The 20,302-nt window shown below is 23.2% G+C and overlaps 1 protein-coding gene across 1 annotated transcript in view; it reads right to left on the reverse strand.

The window, feature by feature from the left end:
* Positions 1–20,302, reverse strand: part of LOC117180117 (protein transport protein Sec31A) — a 79,564-nt gene that overhangs the window by 16,218 nt on the left and 43,044 nt on the right. Inside the window, exons 7-9 of the mRNA XM_033372456.1 lie at positions 17,019–17,142; positions 7,449–7,754; positions 1,506–2,590 (exon numbers count right to left, since the gene is read on the reverse strand). Of these exons, the coding sequence (XP_033228347.1) occupies positions 1,506–2,590; positions 7,449–7,754; positions 17,019–17,142 (1,515 nt within the window). The remainder of the gene's footprint in view (positions 1–1,505; positions 2,591–7,448; positions 7,755–17,018; positions 17,143–20,302) is intronic.

Consider the following 20,302-nt stretch of genomic DNA (forward strand, 5'->3'; position numbering starts at 1 on the left):
AAAAAAAAAAAAAAAAAAGAAGAGAAATTTTGAAGCAAAAATAGAATGGTTGAATTTTTCGTTAAAAATATTCTTAACGAAAAGAAAGGATTTTCAGCGAAGTCGTTAAACCTTCTACCCGAATATTACAATTTTTGGTTGAAAAATGGATTTTCAATCATGTAATTACATTTTTAAAAAGAGATGAATTACCAATTAAAATGATAAAATATAACTTGAATTTGAAGCCGAAAAGAAATTTTTTAAACGAGGAGTTTAACTTTTAAATAAAAAGATCATTTTCTGCCAAAAAAAGTCAAAGACGAAATTTCATTCAAATTTTTGAATTTTGAACTCGACAAGATCAGTTTTCAATCAAAAATGGAATATTAAAAATTTCAGTTGGAGGAATTAATTTTCAACGAAACTGATGAATTTTCAAGTAAAATTATGAATCTTCAACTGGAATATATTTACAGTTAAAAAGATAAAAATCTCCTTTATCGAAAACGTTCAGCTTTAAACGTTTTTAATTTTGAAATGTTTAAGTATTCAGGACTGCATTTAAACATTTTTTTAGTTAAAAAAAAATCTAAAATGAAAATTTTTAAAAATTGAAATCCAACTTGGACACTTTTCTTGTACCTCCATTATCCGGCATTTGATTATCCGAGGCTTCGCGTTATCCGAGATGTATGCTTAATTAATTATGCTAATTAATAAATTAATCAAGATAAATTCAAATTTGCATGTTGCTTACTTTTATTTGCTAAATTTTTATATCTATTTTTCTATTTAAACCTTAAAGTGCATTGTGGGTGTTAGATACCCCCAGCAATTTTTAAACTCTTATAAACCATACTTAATTCGAAGAACTAGAGTAAGTGTCGCCATCTGGCTTTAGTTGGAGACACTCACTGTAAGTAAAGTCCTTGAGCATACTGCGTCAACATTCTACTAGCAGCAGCTGCTGAAAGTGGAGGTAAGAAAATCATAGGGTATCAAACACCCAGTGTGCACTCAATGAGTGAAAAAGTAAGTTTGGAGCAAATTAAAAAAAAATTTTATTGATTTTTGTTTACTTTCTAACGTAAGTATATCATTTGAAGTGAAATAATTAATTAAAAAAAAAAAAAATACCTTACAAAAGATAACTTAAACTATATCGGATAATTTTATTGTAACAAAATATTCAATAGGTGTTAAACAATACATGATTGAATACGCTGGGGTATTGTACACCCACGATGCACTTTACCGTGATTTTTATCATCTATGCACTTTGAGGGTTAAAATATATCAAAAATAGATAACTCTTCCAAATTTTGTACTTCTTCTCTATTATCAGAGTTTTCGCTAATCCGATGTATCTTCTCCCCACATTACCTCGGATAATCGATAATAGGAATTATTTTTCTAATTCATCCCGAATTCTTTTCAACTGAGTATGTGGCAGCCCTAGAAATTCAATTTCCCAGACAAACAAAAAATATATCTTTTAACAAAAATTTCCAAATAGAACTGACCTGCATTCTCGAAGCTTTGCTACTGATCGGCGGATCATTCCATCCAGAAGGTTGTGGCGCCGGCTGATAAAGTGCATCATACCCCTGATTCTGATTCACCGTTTGCGATCTGCTTGGATCAAACATCTGCTGTTGCTGATTAGAACCCATCAGTCCTCCAGGAACCGGATCCGGAGTGAACATCTGATTCTGCTGACTCGGATAGGCCGGATTATTCAGAGGATTCAGAGGCGCTTGAGGCTGGAAGCTATTCTGAACCGCGAAACCCGGAACCGGATTCTGGGCTCCAAAGACCTGCGGCTGTTGCGCATAATTAGTGATTCCTCCATAGGTGGGTCCAGACTTCACTGACGGATCGATAATATACTTCGATCTTGATTGAGGTCCAACACTCGAAGGTCTCGATCCACTGACACTGGAGGCCATCGTTGGTGGAGGTGGCGGTGCCTGTGGAGCCGGAATTTGACCATAAGCTGACGTCTGATTCGAGAAGTGTTCGGTAGTTTGATTGGGGAGAGGAGGCGCTTGTCCGGATCCTAGATTTGGAAGTTGCGCTGATCCAAAGTGATTGGTGGCACTCGGGTAAGGCTGCTTCAAGGGTGCTGTGTTCCAATTGTTGGCGGGAGGAGGAGCTGCTGGCTGAATCGGATTGTAAACGTTCGGAGCTGATTGCAAAGACTTTCGCGGCTGGGCGTAATAATTCTGACCGAGCGAAGTCCTGGGCGCGGCACGTTGCGGATCTTGAATGTGTCCCAAGGCTCGGTGCAGTCGATCTCGCAACATTGCGATCCTCGGCTCCTGACTGTTGCCAAGGTAATTCAGAGCGGACTCAAAATTACCTTCGGAAGCCAGCATCTCGGCGTACTGGGACAAAATTGTCGCGATTTCTCCCTCGATGCGAACTTCGCGGCTTCCCTGAAGCTCCAGGGCCTTCTGCATTATTGTCACTAATTCGGCTTTTTCCTGAACCGTCGCGTCCGATGATTCGATCACTTTGTTCAGATTCCCGGAACAGATGTAACAGATCTCTGCCTCTTTTCGGAACTCTGCATTTTCACTCGAGGCTAAACGATCTCCGAGCATGTCTGCAATTATTTTTTAATTGCCCTTGCATGAATTTTGGGTAATATACTTTTTGAATACTGCCTAACATTCGAAAAATTTTAGTTCATTTAGAAAAAAAAACATTTTTTTTTTAAATACTTCATTCTTGAGAAACAAAAAGAAAAATATCGAAATCCCGATTGGAAAACTCGATGACCTTGATACCTTTATGTCCTTCAAAATACATTCATGGCAATATAAAAAAAGCCCGAAAAACATTTTTAAAAAATGTTTAACCCTAGATAGTCACACTTCAGTAGAATATTATTTAGGTCACAGTGGGTGAAATTGACCCAAGCTCCGGAAAACTAAGATCCTACAGTAATATTAAGTTCTAAACATTTAAAAAAAATATTTAGGTATTCTTGAAGGTTTTAAAAACAAGGTTTCATAGTTTTTGTCACCAAAATTGTCCATCAAAATATTGTAAGATACCAGCAACGTTAAAGAAATTAACAGACTTTACGGAGTTTGAAATTTTTTTTGGGTGAAGTTCACCCAAGGTGAGTATCTAGGGTTAATAAATCAACTTTATATATTTTAAGTCGTTTCCATGCAATCAAGAATATTTCCTCTTCTAAAAATTCCTAAATGATAGCAATTAAATCGTGATAGTTAGAAATAAAATGAAATATTATTGCTCAAAATGGCACTCAAGACACGCGTGGTTCAAGTCCCTGGACTTTTGCAATATCAAGGCTTGAAGGTTCAATAATTTAAACTTTTATTTATATTTTTAATAAAAAATCTCGATTTGTTGCAAACTTGGCTTTTTTGTTTTTAAAATTCTTTTATTTTGTTGTATAAATTAAATTTTTTGTTGATTAAAATATCAATTATGACACTTTTTCATCGTAAATTTCTATTTTAGGTAGAATATTTAAATATTTGTTAAAAATTCAATTATTTTGTTGAAAATTCAAGTATTTTGTTGAGAAACCATATTTTATAGTAAAATATAAATTTTTTTGTTTGAAATAAATTAATCAATTTTAACATTGTATATGAAATATTGTTTTATTGCATTTATAAAATATTACAATGCTGGTATTTTAATAAATAATGATTTGAAATGAAAAATTAGTCAAGGAAAAATGAGAGAATTTTGAAAATGTTCTCGGTTTCGCATTTTTCCACAAGAGTCGCTGCGAGCAATACAAAATATTTGTTTGCATTTTTTTTTTAAAGAAAAATCTATCTGTTTTAAGAGAAATTAAATTTTTTCTGGATAAAAATGCAACTATTTCGCAGAGAATTCGACAATTTTATTAAAAATCTCCCTTTTTGGTTAAAAATTCGTATTTTTGGATTGAATATTCCATTTTTTTTGTTTAGCAATTTATTTCTGGTTTAAAAATTCCTATTTTGATTGTCAAAAGTCTACTAAAATCTTTTTTAGCATTAAATTCAAGTGTGTATTTCTTTGAAAATTCATATTTTTAGTTAAAAATTATTCCTTTTTCCTTGAGCATTCAAATATTTTGTTCGAAAAATTTATTTTTAAAATAAAAATTCATCTGTTTTGAAAAAAATTTAATATGTTTTGGATAAAAATCAAACTATTTGATACATAATTCAATTATTTTTTAAAAATCCATCCTTTTTGGTAGTAAAAATTCGTCTTTTTGGATTGAAAATTAAATTTTTTCACAGAAATTAATTTTATTATTAACAAATTCATATTTTGATCTTGAAAAGTCAATTAGAATCTTTTTTTTTAACAGAAAATTCAACTATTCTTGAAAATTTATCCTTTTTATCTGGATTAAAGTTTAAATTTTAAAAACATTTGTCGTTTTTCGGATGAAAAGTCCATTATTGTTTCGAAATTTTTTTAAAAGAAAAATGTATCTGTTTTAAGAGAAATTTAATTCTTTTTGGATAAAAGTGCAACACTTTGACAGATAATTCTACAGTTTTATTAAAAATCTCCCTTTTTGTTTAAAAATTCGTACATCTAAATTATTGAACTTTTAACCAAAAGACAAATTTTCTTTAAAAAAATTGAATTTCAAAACAAGAAATATGTAACTTTTAAGCAAAAAAATTAATTTTTCACGAAACTAATGCCAGACATAATCAAATGTTTTGAACAAAATATTTGAATACTCAAGGAAAAAAGAATAATTTTCAACAAAAATATGAATTTTGAAATAAATAGATAGTTGAATTTTATTCTAAAAAAGATTTCAGTTGACTTTTGACGATCAAAATATGATTTTTTAAACAAGAAATAAATTTCTACAAAAAAAATTGAATATTCAATCAAAAAATACGAATTTTTAACCAAAAAGGATGTTTTTAAAAAAATTGTAAAAAAAATTCAAAAAACTAGTGGACTTTTCATCCAAAAAATTAATTAAATTAAAAATGAGAATTTTTAAAGAAAAAAGGATGAATTTTTAACAAAATAATTGAAATCTTTATCAAATATTTTCATTTTTATCCAAGAAAGATGAAATTTGTAGTAAAACATATTAATTTTTAATAAACAAACGACAAATTTTGGTGTTTTAATTTAAACTTTCATCCAGAAATTATTTCAGATCATTTTTCAACTCCAAAATGTAATTTTTAAACAAAAACTACATTTTCTACGAAATAGTTACATTTTCAACAAAGCAGTAGAATTTTCAAACAAATACTTTGTAATCAAAAAGTAGCAATTTCATGAAAAAATTTAATTTTTTTTAAAACAGATGGATTTTTAAATGAAAAAATGATAAATTTTCAAGAATAGGTAAATTTTCTGTTATAAAAAGATTCTGATTGACTTTTCAAGATCAAAATATGAATTTGTTAATGAAAAAAATTAATTTCTGTGCAAAAAATTTAATTTTCAATACAAAAAAAATGAATTTTTCAACCAAAAAGGATGAATTTTTAACAAAATAATTGAATTCTCTACCAAATAATTTCATTTTTATCCAAAGCAGATTAAATACCTCTTAAAAAAGATGAATTTTAATTTTTTTTTAATAAAATAATTTTTAAAAAGTTGAATTGTCATCCAAAAAAGAATATAGTTGACTTTTTAAAATCAGAATATGAATTTTTTTAACAAACAAAAAAATTCATCGAAAAACTAAATTTTCAATACAGAAAGCCAAATTTAAAAAAAAAATTGTTGAATTTTTTACCAAATAGTTTCAGTGTTATCCAAGACAGATTAAATTTCTTTTGAAACAGATAAATTTCTATTTAAAAAATTAATCTTTCGAACAAAATATTTGAATACTCAAGGAAAGAAGAATAATTTTCAACCAAAAATATGAATTTTCAAAGAAATAGACAGTTGAATTTTATGTCAAAAAAGATGGCAGTTGACTTTTGATAATCAAAATTTGAATTTTTAAGCAAAAAATAAATTTCTACAAACAAAAAAATTGAATATTCAATCCAAAAATACAAATTTTTAAACAAAAAGTATGATTTTTAATATAATTGTAGAATTCTCTACCAAATAGTTGCATTTTTATCAAAAAAAAATAATTAATTTCTCTTAAAGCAGATAAATTCTTCTTTAAAAAAATATATTTTAACAATTTGTGAACTTTTCATCCAAAAAATATTTCAGTTGACTTTTCAAGATCAAAATATGAATTTTATAAACAAAAAGGATGAATTTTTAACAAAATAATTGAAATCTCTACCAAATTTTTTTATTTTTATCCAAGAAAGATGAAGTTTGTAATAGAACATATTAATTTTTAATAAAAAAAACGACAAAGCAGTAGAATTTTCAAACAAAAAGTACAACTTTGTAACCAAAAAGAAGCATTTCCTTGAAAAAATGAAATTTCTTTTAAAATGCATGGATTATTAAATCAAAAAGATACATTTTTAAAACTAGTTGAATTTTCTATTAAAACAGATTCAAATTGACTTTTCTAGATCAAAAGTTGACTTTTTTAACAACAAAAAACTAAGTTTTTACGAAAAAATTTAATTTGCAATCCAAAGACGAATTTTTTCAACCAAAAAGGATGAATTTTTAACAAAATAATTGAATTCTCTACTGCATATTTTCATTTTTATCCAAAACAAATTAAATTTCTCTCAAGACAGATGAATTTTTATTTTTTTTTAATAAAATAATTTTTAAAAAGTTGAATTTTCATCCAAAAAAGAATATAGTTGACTTTTTAAAATAAAAATATGAATTTCTGTAACAAACAAAAAAATGAACCATAGGTTCATTTTTTTCTAAATAGTCAAGTTTTTAACCAAAAATATGAATTTTTGAAAAGATTATTAAACTTTCAACCAAATAATTACATATTTTTGTTACAAGAAAAATAAAAAATCTTCTAAAACAGGTGAATTTTTAAATCATAATTTTAAACAAAACAAATTTTAAACAAAAAATTTTAAACAAAAGCTTAAAATTCTACGAAAAGAGTTAAATTTTTAACCCCCCCCCCCCAAAAAAAATTTGTTAACAAAACAGTTGAATTTCCAACCAAATAATAAAATTTATTACTAAAAAGATAATCTTCAGAAAAATTTTTTATCGAATTTGTAAAAATATTTTTTAAATTTAAAATAGCAAAAAAGTTGAAAAATATTTTTTCAAAAAAATAGTAAAGAAATAGCGGCATTGTCAGAAAATTATGAGAAAATAGTGTCTTTAGTGCTATTTTCTTCTCGAAATAGTAGGAAAATAGTGTGATCATTAAAAAAAAAATTTGAAAAAAAATATAATTTTTTAAAAATTTCTCTGACATTTTCAGATTTTTTCCGGTATATAAAAATTCCAGATTTTTCAGGATAGTAAGCAGCCCAATTTAGGCTTGCGAAAAATGTGTTAGATATAAATCTTAAAAAAATTGTACATACCACAAAGAAGTGCTCGCTCGCCTGGCGCCGTATGCGTGAAAATTCCGACTAAAGCTTCTTTCCAGCAAGAAATGTCAGAGTTTTTGACAATGTCAGTCCAATTTTCCGACACAAGAGAATTAATTAGGGAATTTAGGGCACCAGAGTGTGCCATAAAATATCGGTATTGGGTCTGAGCTAGCAAATCTGGACCGCCAGCCATCGAGAGAATCACGGCATCGGCGTATCTTTTATTTGTGAAGCAAAGCGAAACGGCTGCTTCGATGTTTCCCAGAAGAATTGCCTGTGTGATGAGTCCATCTTCATCTAGAATTTCAATTTTTACCCGAATTTAAAAAAAAAATTTAGATAGGGTTTGAAAATATGGACGGCAGGGATTTGCACTTTAATTGTTTAATATTAAAAATAAAAATAAAAGAATCTTTTGTAAATGGAATAAAATCAACAAAATTAGATGCGTATTCAAACAAATAATTGGATTTTTTAGAACACTTTTAACAAGGTATTTGAATTTTTAACAAAATGGTTCACATTTTTATCAAATACTGGAAGTTTTTATCTATAAAGAAGAATTTTTAACCCAAATATTGGAATTTTCAAACAAAAATATTAATTTTCAATTAAAAAAATTGAATTTTTAACGAAATAGTTGGAATTTTTATCAAATATTTGAATTTTCTACCTATAATGACGAATTTTCAACCAAACAGTAGAATTTTCAAACAAAAAGATTAATTTTTCATAAAAAACTGTTGAATTTTAAACAAAAATTTTAATATTTCATATTTCAAATAAAAGAAATAAATCATTTTTTAAGAAAATATTTCAATTTTCAACCGAAAAAATTGAATTTTCAACAAGATATTGAATTTTCAACTAAACCGTCAGATTTTCAAACAAACAAAATTTGCAAAAAAAAGATGAATTCTCAATGAAAAATATTACAGTAGATATTCGAAACAAGAGACATAAAAAAAAATTCAACTAAATATTTCAATTTTCTACCTACAATGAAAAATTTTTTACCAAACAATCAGATTTTCAACAAAAAAAAAATTGAATTTTTATCAAATATTGGACTTTTTTATCTATAAAGACGAATTTTCAACTAAACAGTAGAATTTTCAAACAAAAAGATAAATATTATCAACAAAAAATTTCATATTTCAAATAAAAAAAATAAATAAATTTTTAGGAAAAGATTTCAATTTTCAACCGAACATTCCAAAAAAATAAATAAATACAACCAAAATCAGTTGCATAATAGAATTTTTTAGAACACTTTTAACAAGGTACTTTAATTTTTCACAACATACTTCAAAGTTTTTATCAAATACTGGAATTTTGTACATACAAAGGCGAATTTTAGTCCAAACAGTGGAATTTCCAAAGAAAAATATTAATTTTCAATCAAAAACAGTTGAGTTTAAAAAAAGATGAATTATCAACGAAAAATATAATAGTTCATATTTCAAACAAAAGAAATTATTAAATTTTTAGGAAAAGATTCCACTTTCAACCTAAAATTCCAAACAAAAAATTTAAAACAAAAGAAAAAAAAATACAACCAAAATCAGTTGCATATTAAAACAAATAATGGAATTTTTTAGAACATTTTTAACGAAATACTTAAATTTTTCATCAAATACTGGAATTCTTTACCCACAAAGACGAATTTTAAACCAAACAGTGGAATTTCAAAACAAAAATATTAATTTTCAATCAAAAAGAGTTGATTTAAAAAAAGAGGAATTCTTAACGAAAAATATAATAGTTCATATTTCAAACAAAATAAATAAATCAAATTTTAGGTTGCATATTAAAACAAATAATGCAATTTTTTTAGAACATTTTTAACAAAAAACTTGAATTTTTTAACAAAATAGTTAGAATTTTTATCAAACACTGCAATTTTCAAACAAAAAGAGTCGATTTTTGGAAAAAAAGATAAATTATCAACCAAAGTTTAATATTTCATATTTCAAATAAAAGAAATAAATCAATTTTTAACAAGGTATTAGATTTTCAACTAAATAGTCCGATTTAAAAAATATAAATAAATAAAACTTTAACCAAAAGCAGTTAAATTTTCACATATAAAATTTTAATTTGCAACAAAAAAATGAACTCTCAACGAAAAATATTATAGTATATATTTCAAGCAAAAGACGAATTTTAAACCAAAATAGTGAAATTTTCAAAGAAAAAGATTAATTTTCAATAAAAAAAGGTTGAATTTTTAACAAAAATATAAGTTATCAACGAAAAATGTAACAGCTCATATTTAAAATAAAAACAATAAATCAATTTTTAAGAAAATATTTCTATTTTCAACTGAAAAGTTTAATTTTCAACAAGATATTAAGTTTTCAACTAAATATTCCGATTTTCAAATAAAAAAATTAAACTTCACCTAAAAGCAGTTAAATTTTCATCCAAGAAAATTGAATTTGGAACAAAAAGATTAATTCTCAACAAAAAATATTATAGTAGATATTTCAAGCACACCAATAGCCAGATTTAAAACATAAAAAAAAATAAAATAAAAATCAGTTGCATATTAGAATAAGTAATTAAATCGTTTATAACATTTTTAAGAAAATACTTGAATTTTTCAACAAAATAGTTCCAATTTTTATATCAAATAGTGGAATTTTCTGCCTACAAAAACGAATTTTAAACCATATAGTGAATTTTCAAACAAAATGATTAATTTTCAATGAAAAACAGTTGAGTTACAAAAAAAAAAGATAAATTATAAAGGAAAAATATAATAGTTCATGTTTCAAATAAAAGAAATACACCAATTTTTAGAAAAATATTTCAATTTTCAACCAAAAAGTTGAATTTGCAACAAAAATATGAATTCTCAACGAAAAATATTATAGTATATATTTCATACAAAAGACATCAAACAAATTTAAACAAATTATTTCAATTTTCTACCTACAATGATAAATTTTCAACTAAATAGTCAAATTTACAAAAAAAGAAATAAAACCAAAATTAGTTGCATATTAAAATAAATAATGGAATTTTTTAGAACATATTTAATAAAATGATTGAATTTTAACAAAATAGTTCAAATTTTTTATTAAACACTGGAATTTTCAAACAAAATAATTAATTTTCAATAAAAAAAAAACGGTTGAGTTAAAAAAAAAGATATATTCTCGACGAAAAATATAAAAGTTCGCATTTCAAACAAAAGAAATAAAACTCAATTTTTAGGAAAATATTTCAATTTTCCACCGAAAAGTTGAATTTTCAACAAGATATTAAATTTTCAATTAAATAATCCGATTTTTGAATAAAAAAATCAAAATTCAACCAAAAGCAGTCACATTTAAAGCCAAAAAAGTTGAATTTGCAACAAAAAGATGAATTCTCAACGAAAAATATTATTGTAAATATTTCAAGCAAAAGAAATAAATCAATTTTTAGGAAAATATTGCAATTTTCCACCGAAAAGTTGAATTACAAACAAGATATTAAATTTGAACATTTTTAACAAAATACTTAGATTTTTTACAAAATGGTTCACATTTTTATCAAATATTGGGATTTCTAAACAAAAAGATTAATTTTCAATAAAAAACAGTTGAGTTTAAAAAAAAATGAATTATCAACGAAAAATATAATAATTCAAATTTTAAACAAAAGAATTAAATAAATTTTTTGGATAATATTTCAATTTTCCACCGAAAAGTTGAATTATAAACAAGATATCAAATTTTCAACTAAATAGTCCGAATTTCAAATTTAAAAAAAAAAAATTAAACTTAAACCAAAAGCAGTTAAATTTTCACATGAAAAATTTGAATTTGCAACAAAAAATGAATTCTCAACGAAAAATATTATTGTAAATATTTCAAGCAAAAGAAAAAAATCAATTTTTAGGAAAATATTTCAATTTTCTTCCTATAATGATAAATTTTCCACCAAATAGTCAAAAAATAAATAAATCAATTTTTAGGAAAATCTTTCAACTTTTAAACGAAAAGTTGAATTTTCAACAAGATATTAGATTTTTTAACTTAATAGTCCGATTTTCAAGTTTCAAAAAAATATTAAAATTTTTTACCTGCAACGATAAGTTTCCAACTAAATAGTTAGATTTTCAAAAAACAAAAAAAAAAAACAGAAAGAAATACAACCAAAATCAGTTGCATTTTCAAAAAAATAATTGAATTTTTTAGAAGATTTGAACCAAATATTGAAATTTTTAACATAATAGTTCATATTTTTATCAAATACTGGAATTTTCTAACAAAAAAATTAATTTTCAATCAAAAACAATTGAGTTAAACAAAAGATGAATTCTCAACCGAAAAGTTGAATTTTCAACAAAAAATTATTTTTTTTTTTACTAAAAAGACCGATTTTCAAAAAAAAAAATTAAACTTCAACCAAAAAAGTTGAATTTGCAACAAAAAGATGAATTCTCAACGAAAAATATTATAGTAGACATTTCAAATAAAAGACAAAACAAATTTCAACAAAAACAATAAAATTTTTTAGATCGTTTTTAACAAAATATTTTCATTTTTTACTTAGAAAATGGTATGCCTGAATAAACAAAAAGATTAATTTTCAATAAAAAACAGTTAAATTTTCAAGAAAAAGATGAATTCTCAACGAAAAATATAATACTTGATATAAAAAAAATTTCAACAACAAATTTCAGTTTTCAACCAAAGAGTTAAATTTTCAACAAGATTTAAATGTTTAACCGAATAGTCGGATTTGAAAACAAAAAGATTCAACTTAGGCAAAAAGAAACAAACAAAAGAAAAAATTTCAAACAGAAAAAATATTTTTTTAAAATCGCATAAAATAATTCAATTTTCAACAAAATAGTCGGATTTTTAAACAGAAAAGTGAAAATTTTCAACAAAAAAATAAATTCATAACGAAAAATATTCAAATCAAATAGTTAAATTTTTAATGATTAAGTTAAATAATTTTCAAGCCAAGAATATTAATTTTTAACCAAAAAGACGATTTTTCAAGACAAAATACATGGATTTTCAACTTAAAAAATATAAATTTTTAATTAAACATTTGAAATTTTAATTGCATATAAAAAATTAATTTTCAACAAAAGAGATGAATTTTAAACTAAAATTATGAATATTCAGACAGAACAAAGATTCATTTTTAACCAAGTAGTTCAACTTTCAACGAAGTAGATGAAATTTCCACAAAAAATTTAATATATCAATTTGCTGTTAAGAAAATTAATTATCAACATAAAAAACCGAAACGGATTTCAATTTTTGATAAAAAAAAATAGTTGAGTTTAATAAAAAATTACCAATTTTTCATTTTAAAAAATTGAATCCTTAACGAAAAAAAAGGAATAAATAAATTTACAAAACAGACAATAAATTTTAAACCAAAAACAAAGAATTTTCAACACGATAGTTGAATTCTTAACCGAGAGAGATTAATTTTCGACCAAACAATTAAATTTTTAACAAAAAAGTTTAATTTTCACACAAAATATTGAATTTCTAACAAAATATTAATTTTCAACCAAATAATTAAATTTTTAACGAATAAGTTTAATTTTCAAACTAAAAAGATCAATTTTTAATCAAAAAGACGATTTTTCAACAAAATACATGAATTGTCAACTAAAAAAATGATTTTCAAACAAAATTGAAAAATTTAAATTGTCTATAAAAAATTAATATTTAACAGAAAAAGAGCTTTCAAATAAATAGTCCAATTTTCAACAAAAAAGATGAATTTTAAACTAAAATTATGAATGTTCAAAAAAAAAAAAATAATTTTTAACAAAGTATTTGAGCTTTAAAAATTGAATATTTCAATTTGCTGTTAAAAAAATAAATTATCAATGTAAGAAACCGAAACGGATTTTAATTTTTACAAAAAAAAAAGTTGAATTCAACCAAAAAGGATCAATTTTTCAACAAAAATAGTTGAATCCTTAAGAAAAACAAACAAACAAAATAAATTTCTACCACAGAAAATAAATTTTCAAACAAAAAAAAAAAGAATTTTCAACAAGATAGTTGAATTCTCAACCGAGAGATTTATTTTCGACGAAACAATTGAATTTTTAACCATTAAGTTGAATTGAAAAAAAATTTCCAACAAAATATTATTTTTTCAACAAAATAGTTAAATTTTTAACGAATAAGTTGAATTTTCAAGCCACAAATATTAATTTTTAACAAACAAACATAAAACGATTTTTCAGCGAAATACATGAGTTTTCAATTAAAAAAAAAAAAATTTCCAATCAAAAATGGACAATTTAAATTGTATATAAAAAATTAATTTTTAACAAAAAAAGAATTTTAAACTAGAATTATGAATCTTCAAAGAAAACAAAAATTAATTTTTAACAAAGTAGACGAATTTTCAACAAAAAAAATTGAATAGATCAATTTGCTGTTAAAAAAAATTAATTATCAAGATAAGAAACCGAAACAGATTTTAATTTTTGATAACAAATAGTTGGATTGAAGCAAAAAGGATCAATTTTTTAACAAAAATAGTTAAACTATTAACAAGAACAAAAACATGAACTAAATTTCTATCCACAGAAAATAAATTTTAAAATAAAAAAGAAAGAATTTTCAATAAGATAGTTGAATTCTCAACCTAGAGAGATTAATTTTCGACAAAAAACTGAATTTTTAAACAAAAAGTTGAATTTTCACACAAAATATTAGTTTTTCTACAAAATATTTAAATTTTTAACGATCCAATTGAATTTTCAACTCAAAAATTCATTTTTAACCAAAAAGACGATTGTTCAAAACAAAACACATGAATTTCTAATTGAAAAAAGATACATTTTCAATTAAAAATGTAAAATTTCAGTTGTCCATAAAAAAATTAATTTTCAACAAAAGAGATAAATTTTAAACTAAAATTATGAATATTCAGACAAAAGAAAAAATAATTTTTAACAAAGTAGTTCAGCTTTTGACAAAATAGATGATTGTTTAACAAAAAATTTAATAAATCAATTTGCTATTAACAAAATTAATTATCAAGATAAACTGAAAGGGATTTTAATTTTTAATAAAAAATGGTTGAATTGAAGCAAAAAGGAGCTATTTTTCAAAAAAAAATAGTTGAAACCTTAAAAAAATAAATAGAAAACGAAATTTCTATCACCGAAAATAAATTTTTAATAAAAAAACAGAAATTTCAACAAGATATTTGAATTTTCAACCTAAAGGGATTAATTTTCGACCAAACAATTTAATTTTTAACCAAAATTTGAATTTTCAAACAAAATGTTGAATTTCTAACCAACAAAGATTAATTTTTAACCGAAAAGACGATTGTTCAAAACAAAATACATGAATTTTCAACTTAAAAAAAAAACAATTTTCTATCAAAAATGTAAAATTTAAATTATATATAAAAAATTGATTTTCAACAAAAAAGAACTTTCAACAAAAAGATGAATTTTAAACTAAAATGATGCTTTCAACGAAGTTGATGAATTTTTCATCAAAAAATTTAAGAGATCAATTTCCTGTTAAAAAAAATTAATTATCAACATAAGAACCTGCAGAAATTTTAATTTTTAACAAAAAAGAGTAAAATTCATCCGAAAAGGAGCTATTTTTCAGAAAAATAGTTAAAACCTTAACAAAAACAAAAAATTCTACCACAGAAAATATATTTTAAAACCACAAAAAAAGAATTTTCAACAAGATATTTGAATCCTCAATCAAAAGAGATTAATTTTCGACCGAAAATTATTTTTTCAACCAAATAATTAAATTTTTAACGAATAAGTTGAATTTTCAAGCTTCAAAGACTAATTATTAGCCAAAAAGACGATTGTTTAAAACAAAATACGTGAATTTCCAACTCAAAAAAGAGACATTTTCAATTAAAAATGGACAATTTAATTATATATAAAAAATTAATTAAAAAAAAAAGAACTTTCAACAAAATAGTCGAATTTTCAACAAAAGAAATGATTTTTAAACTAAACTTAAAAATCTTCAAACAAGAACAAAATTAATTTTTAACTATGTAGTGCAGCTTTCAACGAAGTAGATGAATTTTCAACAAAAAATGTAAAATATCAATTTCCTATTTAAAAAATTAATTATCAAGATAAGAAACCGAAAAGGATTTTAATTTTTAATAAAAAAATAGTTGAATTCAACCAAAACGAACCAATTTTTCAACAAAAATAGTTGAAACCTTAACAAAATAAATAAATAAATTTCTACCACAGAAAATTGATTTTAAAACCAGTTGAATTCTCAATCGAGAGAGATTAATTTTCGATCAAACAATTGAATTTTTTAACCAAAAAGTTTCATTTTCATACAAAATATTAAATTTCTAGCAAAATATTAATTTTTCAACAAAATAGTTAAATTCTTAAATTACAAATTAAATTTTCAACAAAAAAAGATTAATTTTGAACCAAAGACACGATTTTACAAGAAAATACATATATTTTCAACTAAAAAAAATTTCCAATCAAAAATGGAAAATTTAAATTGTATATAAAAAATTAATTAAAAAAAAAGAACTTTCAACAAAAGACATGAATTTTAAACTCAAATTATAAATCTTCAAATAAAGGAAAAATTAATTTTTAACAAAATAGTTCAATTTTCAACGCAGTAGATGAATTAAAAAAATTGAATAGATCAATTTGCTGTTAAAAAAATTAATTATCAACATGAGAAACTGAAAGGGATTTTAATTTTTAATAAAAAATAGTAGAATTTAAGCAAAAAGTAGCTATTTTTCAACAAAAATAGTTGAAACTTTAAGAAAATAAATAACAAAATACATTTCTAACACAAAAAATAAATTTCGAAACAGAAAAGAAAGAATTTTCAACAAGATCGTTGAATTATCAACCGAGAGAGATTAATTTTCGACGAAACAATTGAATTTTTAACCAAAAAGTTGAATTAAAAAAAAAAAACAAATTAAATTTCCAATAAAATATTAATTTTTTAACAAAATAGTTAAATTTTAAAATTATTATTTAAAATTATCAAGAATGGAAAATTTAAATTGTATATAAAAAAATAATTTCCAAGCAAAAAAAAAAGAACTTTCAACAAAAGAGATGAATTTTAAATTAAAATTATGAATATTCAAACAAAACAAAAATTAATTTTTAACAAAGTAGTTCAGCTATCAACGAAGTAGATGAATTTTCAACAAAAAATTTAATAAATCGATTTCCTGTTAAAAAAATTAATTATCAACATAAGAACCCAAAACAGATTTTAATTTTTAATAAAAAATAGTTGAAACCTTAACAGAAAAAAATGTCTACCACCAAAAATAAATTTTAAAACCAAAAAGAAAACATTTTAAACAATATAGTTCAATTCTCAATCGAGAGAGATTAATTTTCGACCAAACAATTGAATTTTGAACCAAGAAAAAAATTCTTATTCTGATTACTCATCCCAAAAAATTGCCCAGAATTTTTCCTGATTTTCTGGTTTTTCCTTACCTGCAACCACCCTGGATTTTAAGAAATATAAAAAAAACTGATGGAATTTAAAGAAAATTGAATTAAAATTAAAATACCGTCTGAAGTGTTGATTTTGAAACAAGTCTCTGGAGTTTTTTTAGGAGAAGGTTTCTTATTTATCTCGTGCTGTGCGATCGCATCAAAAGCTGCGCTGCCGTCTAAAGTATTTCCGTTGAGTACCTGATTAAAAAGAATGTTTAAAAAATTAAAATTTGATCTGCATGATGCATTAGTTTTTAAAATCATTGAAAATTAAATTATTTTAGGTAAATATTGATCATGTTTTGTTTAATTTATTATTTTTGTTGGAAATTTCATCTATTTTGGTTTAATTTGTTGTTTTATTTTGGTATAAAAATAATTTTTTAACTGTAAAATTTAATTAATCCATTTTTTCGTTGAAAAGCTTATATTTTCTAATTGAAAATTTAATTATTTGCTTTAAAATTAACTATTTGTGGAAAAATTAAATTACAAAAGAAAAATAGGACTACGGAAAACATTTATTAACGAAATTATAATATTCCGCAGTTGAAAGTTAATGAAACTCGAAAAATTAAAATTTACAAAATAATTAAATTCCGGAAATTGTATAATTACTGAGATTTTAAAATCAAAGTTTTCAAAATACTGACATTTTTAATTCTCGAAATTAGTTAATTTTACAAATTTCAAACTCCTAAAAAAGTAAAAAAATGAGATTATAATATTTATTCATTTTATTTAATGTTTAAAGTTTTGAAATTTCGGTAATTATACAATTTCGGGAATGTAAAAATTTTAATAATTTAAAATTCTGCTTAGGTAATGATATTTTTGGAATTTTTCTTTTCCGACAAAATTATGTTGTTCCGAAATTTCTTGAAAACACAATTTATCAGAAATTTGCATAGAATTTCATAAATTTTTTCGTTTAAATTCATAGAAATTTTTTCCAACAGGAAATAAAAATTTTAAATAATTATTGAATTGTAAGAAATTCTCACTAATTTGGTTATAACATTTTTTTAAATTCGGGAATTTTAATCTTATTGTTATCAATAAAAAAAAATTATAACAATTCCAAAATTTAAAAGTTAATTTACAACCAAAAGAGACGAATTTTTAATTAAAAGATGAATTCAAAAAAATATAGATCCATTTTCTACTAAAAAGCTGAATTTTCAACAGAATTGTAAAATTTTCAACCAAAGCGATGAATTTTTAGATTAACTTTCTACACAAAAAGACGAATTTTACACAAAATAGTCATTTTCGACCAAAAAACTGAATCTTCAACAAAACAGATTAATTTTCTACACAAAAGGACAAATTTTAAACAAAATAGTAATTTTTGACAAAAAAATTAATTTTCAACAAAACAGATTAATTTGTTGCACAAAAAGTTGAATTTTCAACAAAAATAGTAACATTTTGAACCAAAGCGTTGATTGCTTAGATTAATTTTCTACACAAAACGACGAATTTAAAAAAAAATAGTAATTTTTGACAAAGAAAAAATTAATTTTCAACAAAACATTAATTTTTTACACAAAAAGTTGAATTTTCAACAAAAATGGTAATATTTTGAACCAAAAGGTTGATTGTTTAGATTAATTATCTACACAAAACGACGAATTTTAAACAAAATAGTAATTTTTTTTCAACTAAACAAATTAATTTTGCTAAATAATAAGAGGAAGTTTCAACAAAATAGATGAATTTGAACTAAAAAGCAGAATTTTCAACAAAAAAATTAATTTTCTACACAAAAAGTTAAATTTTCTACACAAAAAGTTAAATTTTCAAAAAAATTGTAAAATTTTCAACTAAAAATGTGAATTTTCAACAAAAAAGATTAATTTTCTACACAGAAAATTGAATTTTCAACAAAATAGACCAATTTTCAACTAAAAAGGTGAATTTTTAATAAAAAAATTAATTTTATAGAAAAAGAGTTGAATTTTCAAGAAAATAGATAAATATGGTGCTAAAGAGATGAATTTTCTACTGAAAAATTAATTTTCTAAACGAAAAATTAAATTTTCAACAAAATAGATCAATTTTCAACTAAAAAGTTAAATTTTCAACAAAACAGATAAATCTTATACACAGATAATTGAATTTCAACAAAATAGAAGTGAACACGGAAAAAATTTAACAAAATAGACCAATTCTCTAATAAAAATGTGAATTTTCAACTAAACAAAATTAATTTTATACACAAAGAGTTGAATTTTCAACAAAATATATGAATTGTCTACAAAGAAAATAGAATGTACAATAAAATAGATCAACTTCAAACTAAAAATGTGAATTTTTAACTAAACAATTTAATTTTCTACACCAAAAGTTGAATTTTCAATAGACCAGATTAATTTTCTACAAACAAAGTGGAATTTTCAAGAAAATTGTAAAAGTTTCAACTAAAAAAGGGAAGTTTCAAAACAATTTTAAAAGTTAAATTTTCAACAATACAGATGAATTTTCTACACAAAAAAATGAATTTAAAAAAATTGTAACATTTTCAACTAAAAAAGTGAATTTTAAACAAGACTAATTAATTTTCTACACGGAAAATTGAATTTTCAACAAAATAGATCAATTGTCTACACAGAAAATTGAATTTTTAACAAAATAGATCAATTCTCTAACAAAAAGATGGATTTTCAACTAAACAAATTAAATTTCTAAACAAAAAGTTGAATTTTCTACACAAAGAGTTGAATTATCAACAAAATTGTAAAATTTTCAACTAAAAAAGTGAATTTTCAACTAACAAAGGCAAATTTTCAACAAAACAAATTAATTTTCTACACAAAAAGTTGACTTTTCAACAAAATATATCAATTGTCTAGACAGAAAATTAAATGTTCAACAAAATAGATCAATTTTAAACTAAAAATATGAATTTTAAACTAAACAGATTAATTTTCTACACAAAAAGTTGCATTTTCAACGAAACACATCAATTTTCTACACAAAAAGTTGAATTTTCAACAAACCAGATATATTTTCTACACAAAAAGTTACATTTTTAACAATACAGGTTAATTTTCTACAAAAGAAAAAATGAATTTTCCACTAAAAGTGTATTTTTAACAAAACAGATTAATTTTCTACACAGAAAATTGAACTTTAAACAAAATAGATCAATTCTCTAATAAAAATGTGAATTTTCAACTAAAAAAATTATTTTTCTACACAAAAAGTTGAATTTTCAACAAAATTGTAAAATTTTCAATTAAAAAAGTGAATTTTCAACAAAATATATCAATTTTCAACTAAAAAGGCGAATTTTCAACAAAACAAATTAATTTTCTACACAAAAAGTTGACTTTTCAACAAAATATATCAATTG

The sequence above is a fragment of the Belonocnema kinseyi genome, chromosome 9 (genome assembly GCF_010883055.1).
Source record: "Belonocnema kinseyi isolate 2016_QV_RU_SX_M_011 chromosome 9, B_treatae_v1, whole genome shotgun sequence".
Lineage (NCBI taxonomy): Eukaryota > Metazoa > Arthropoda > Insecta > Hymenoptera > Cynipidae > Belonocnema > Belonocnema kinseyi.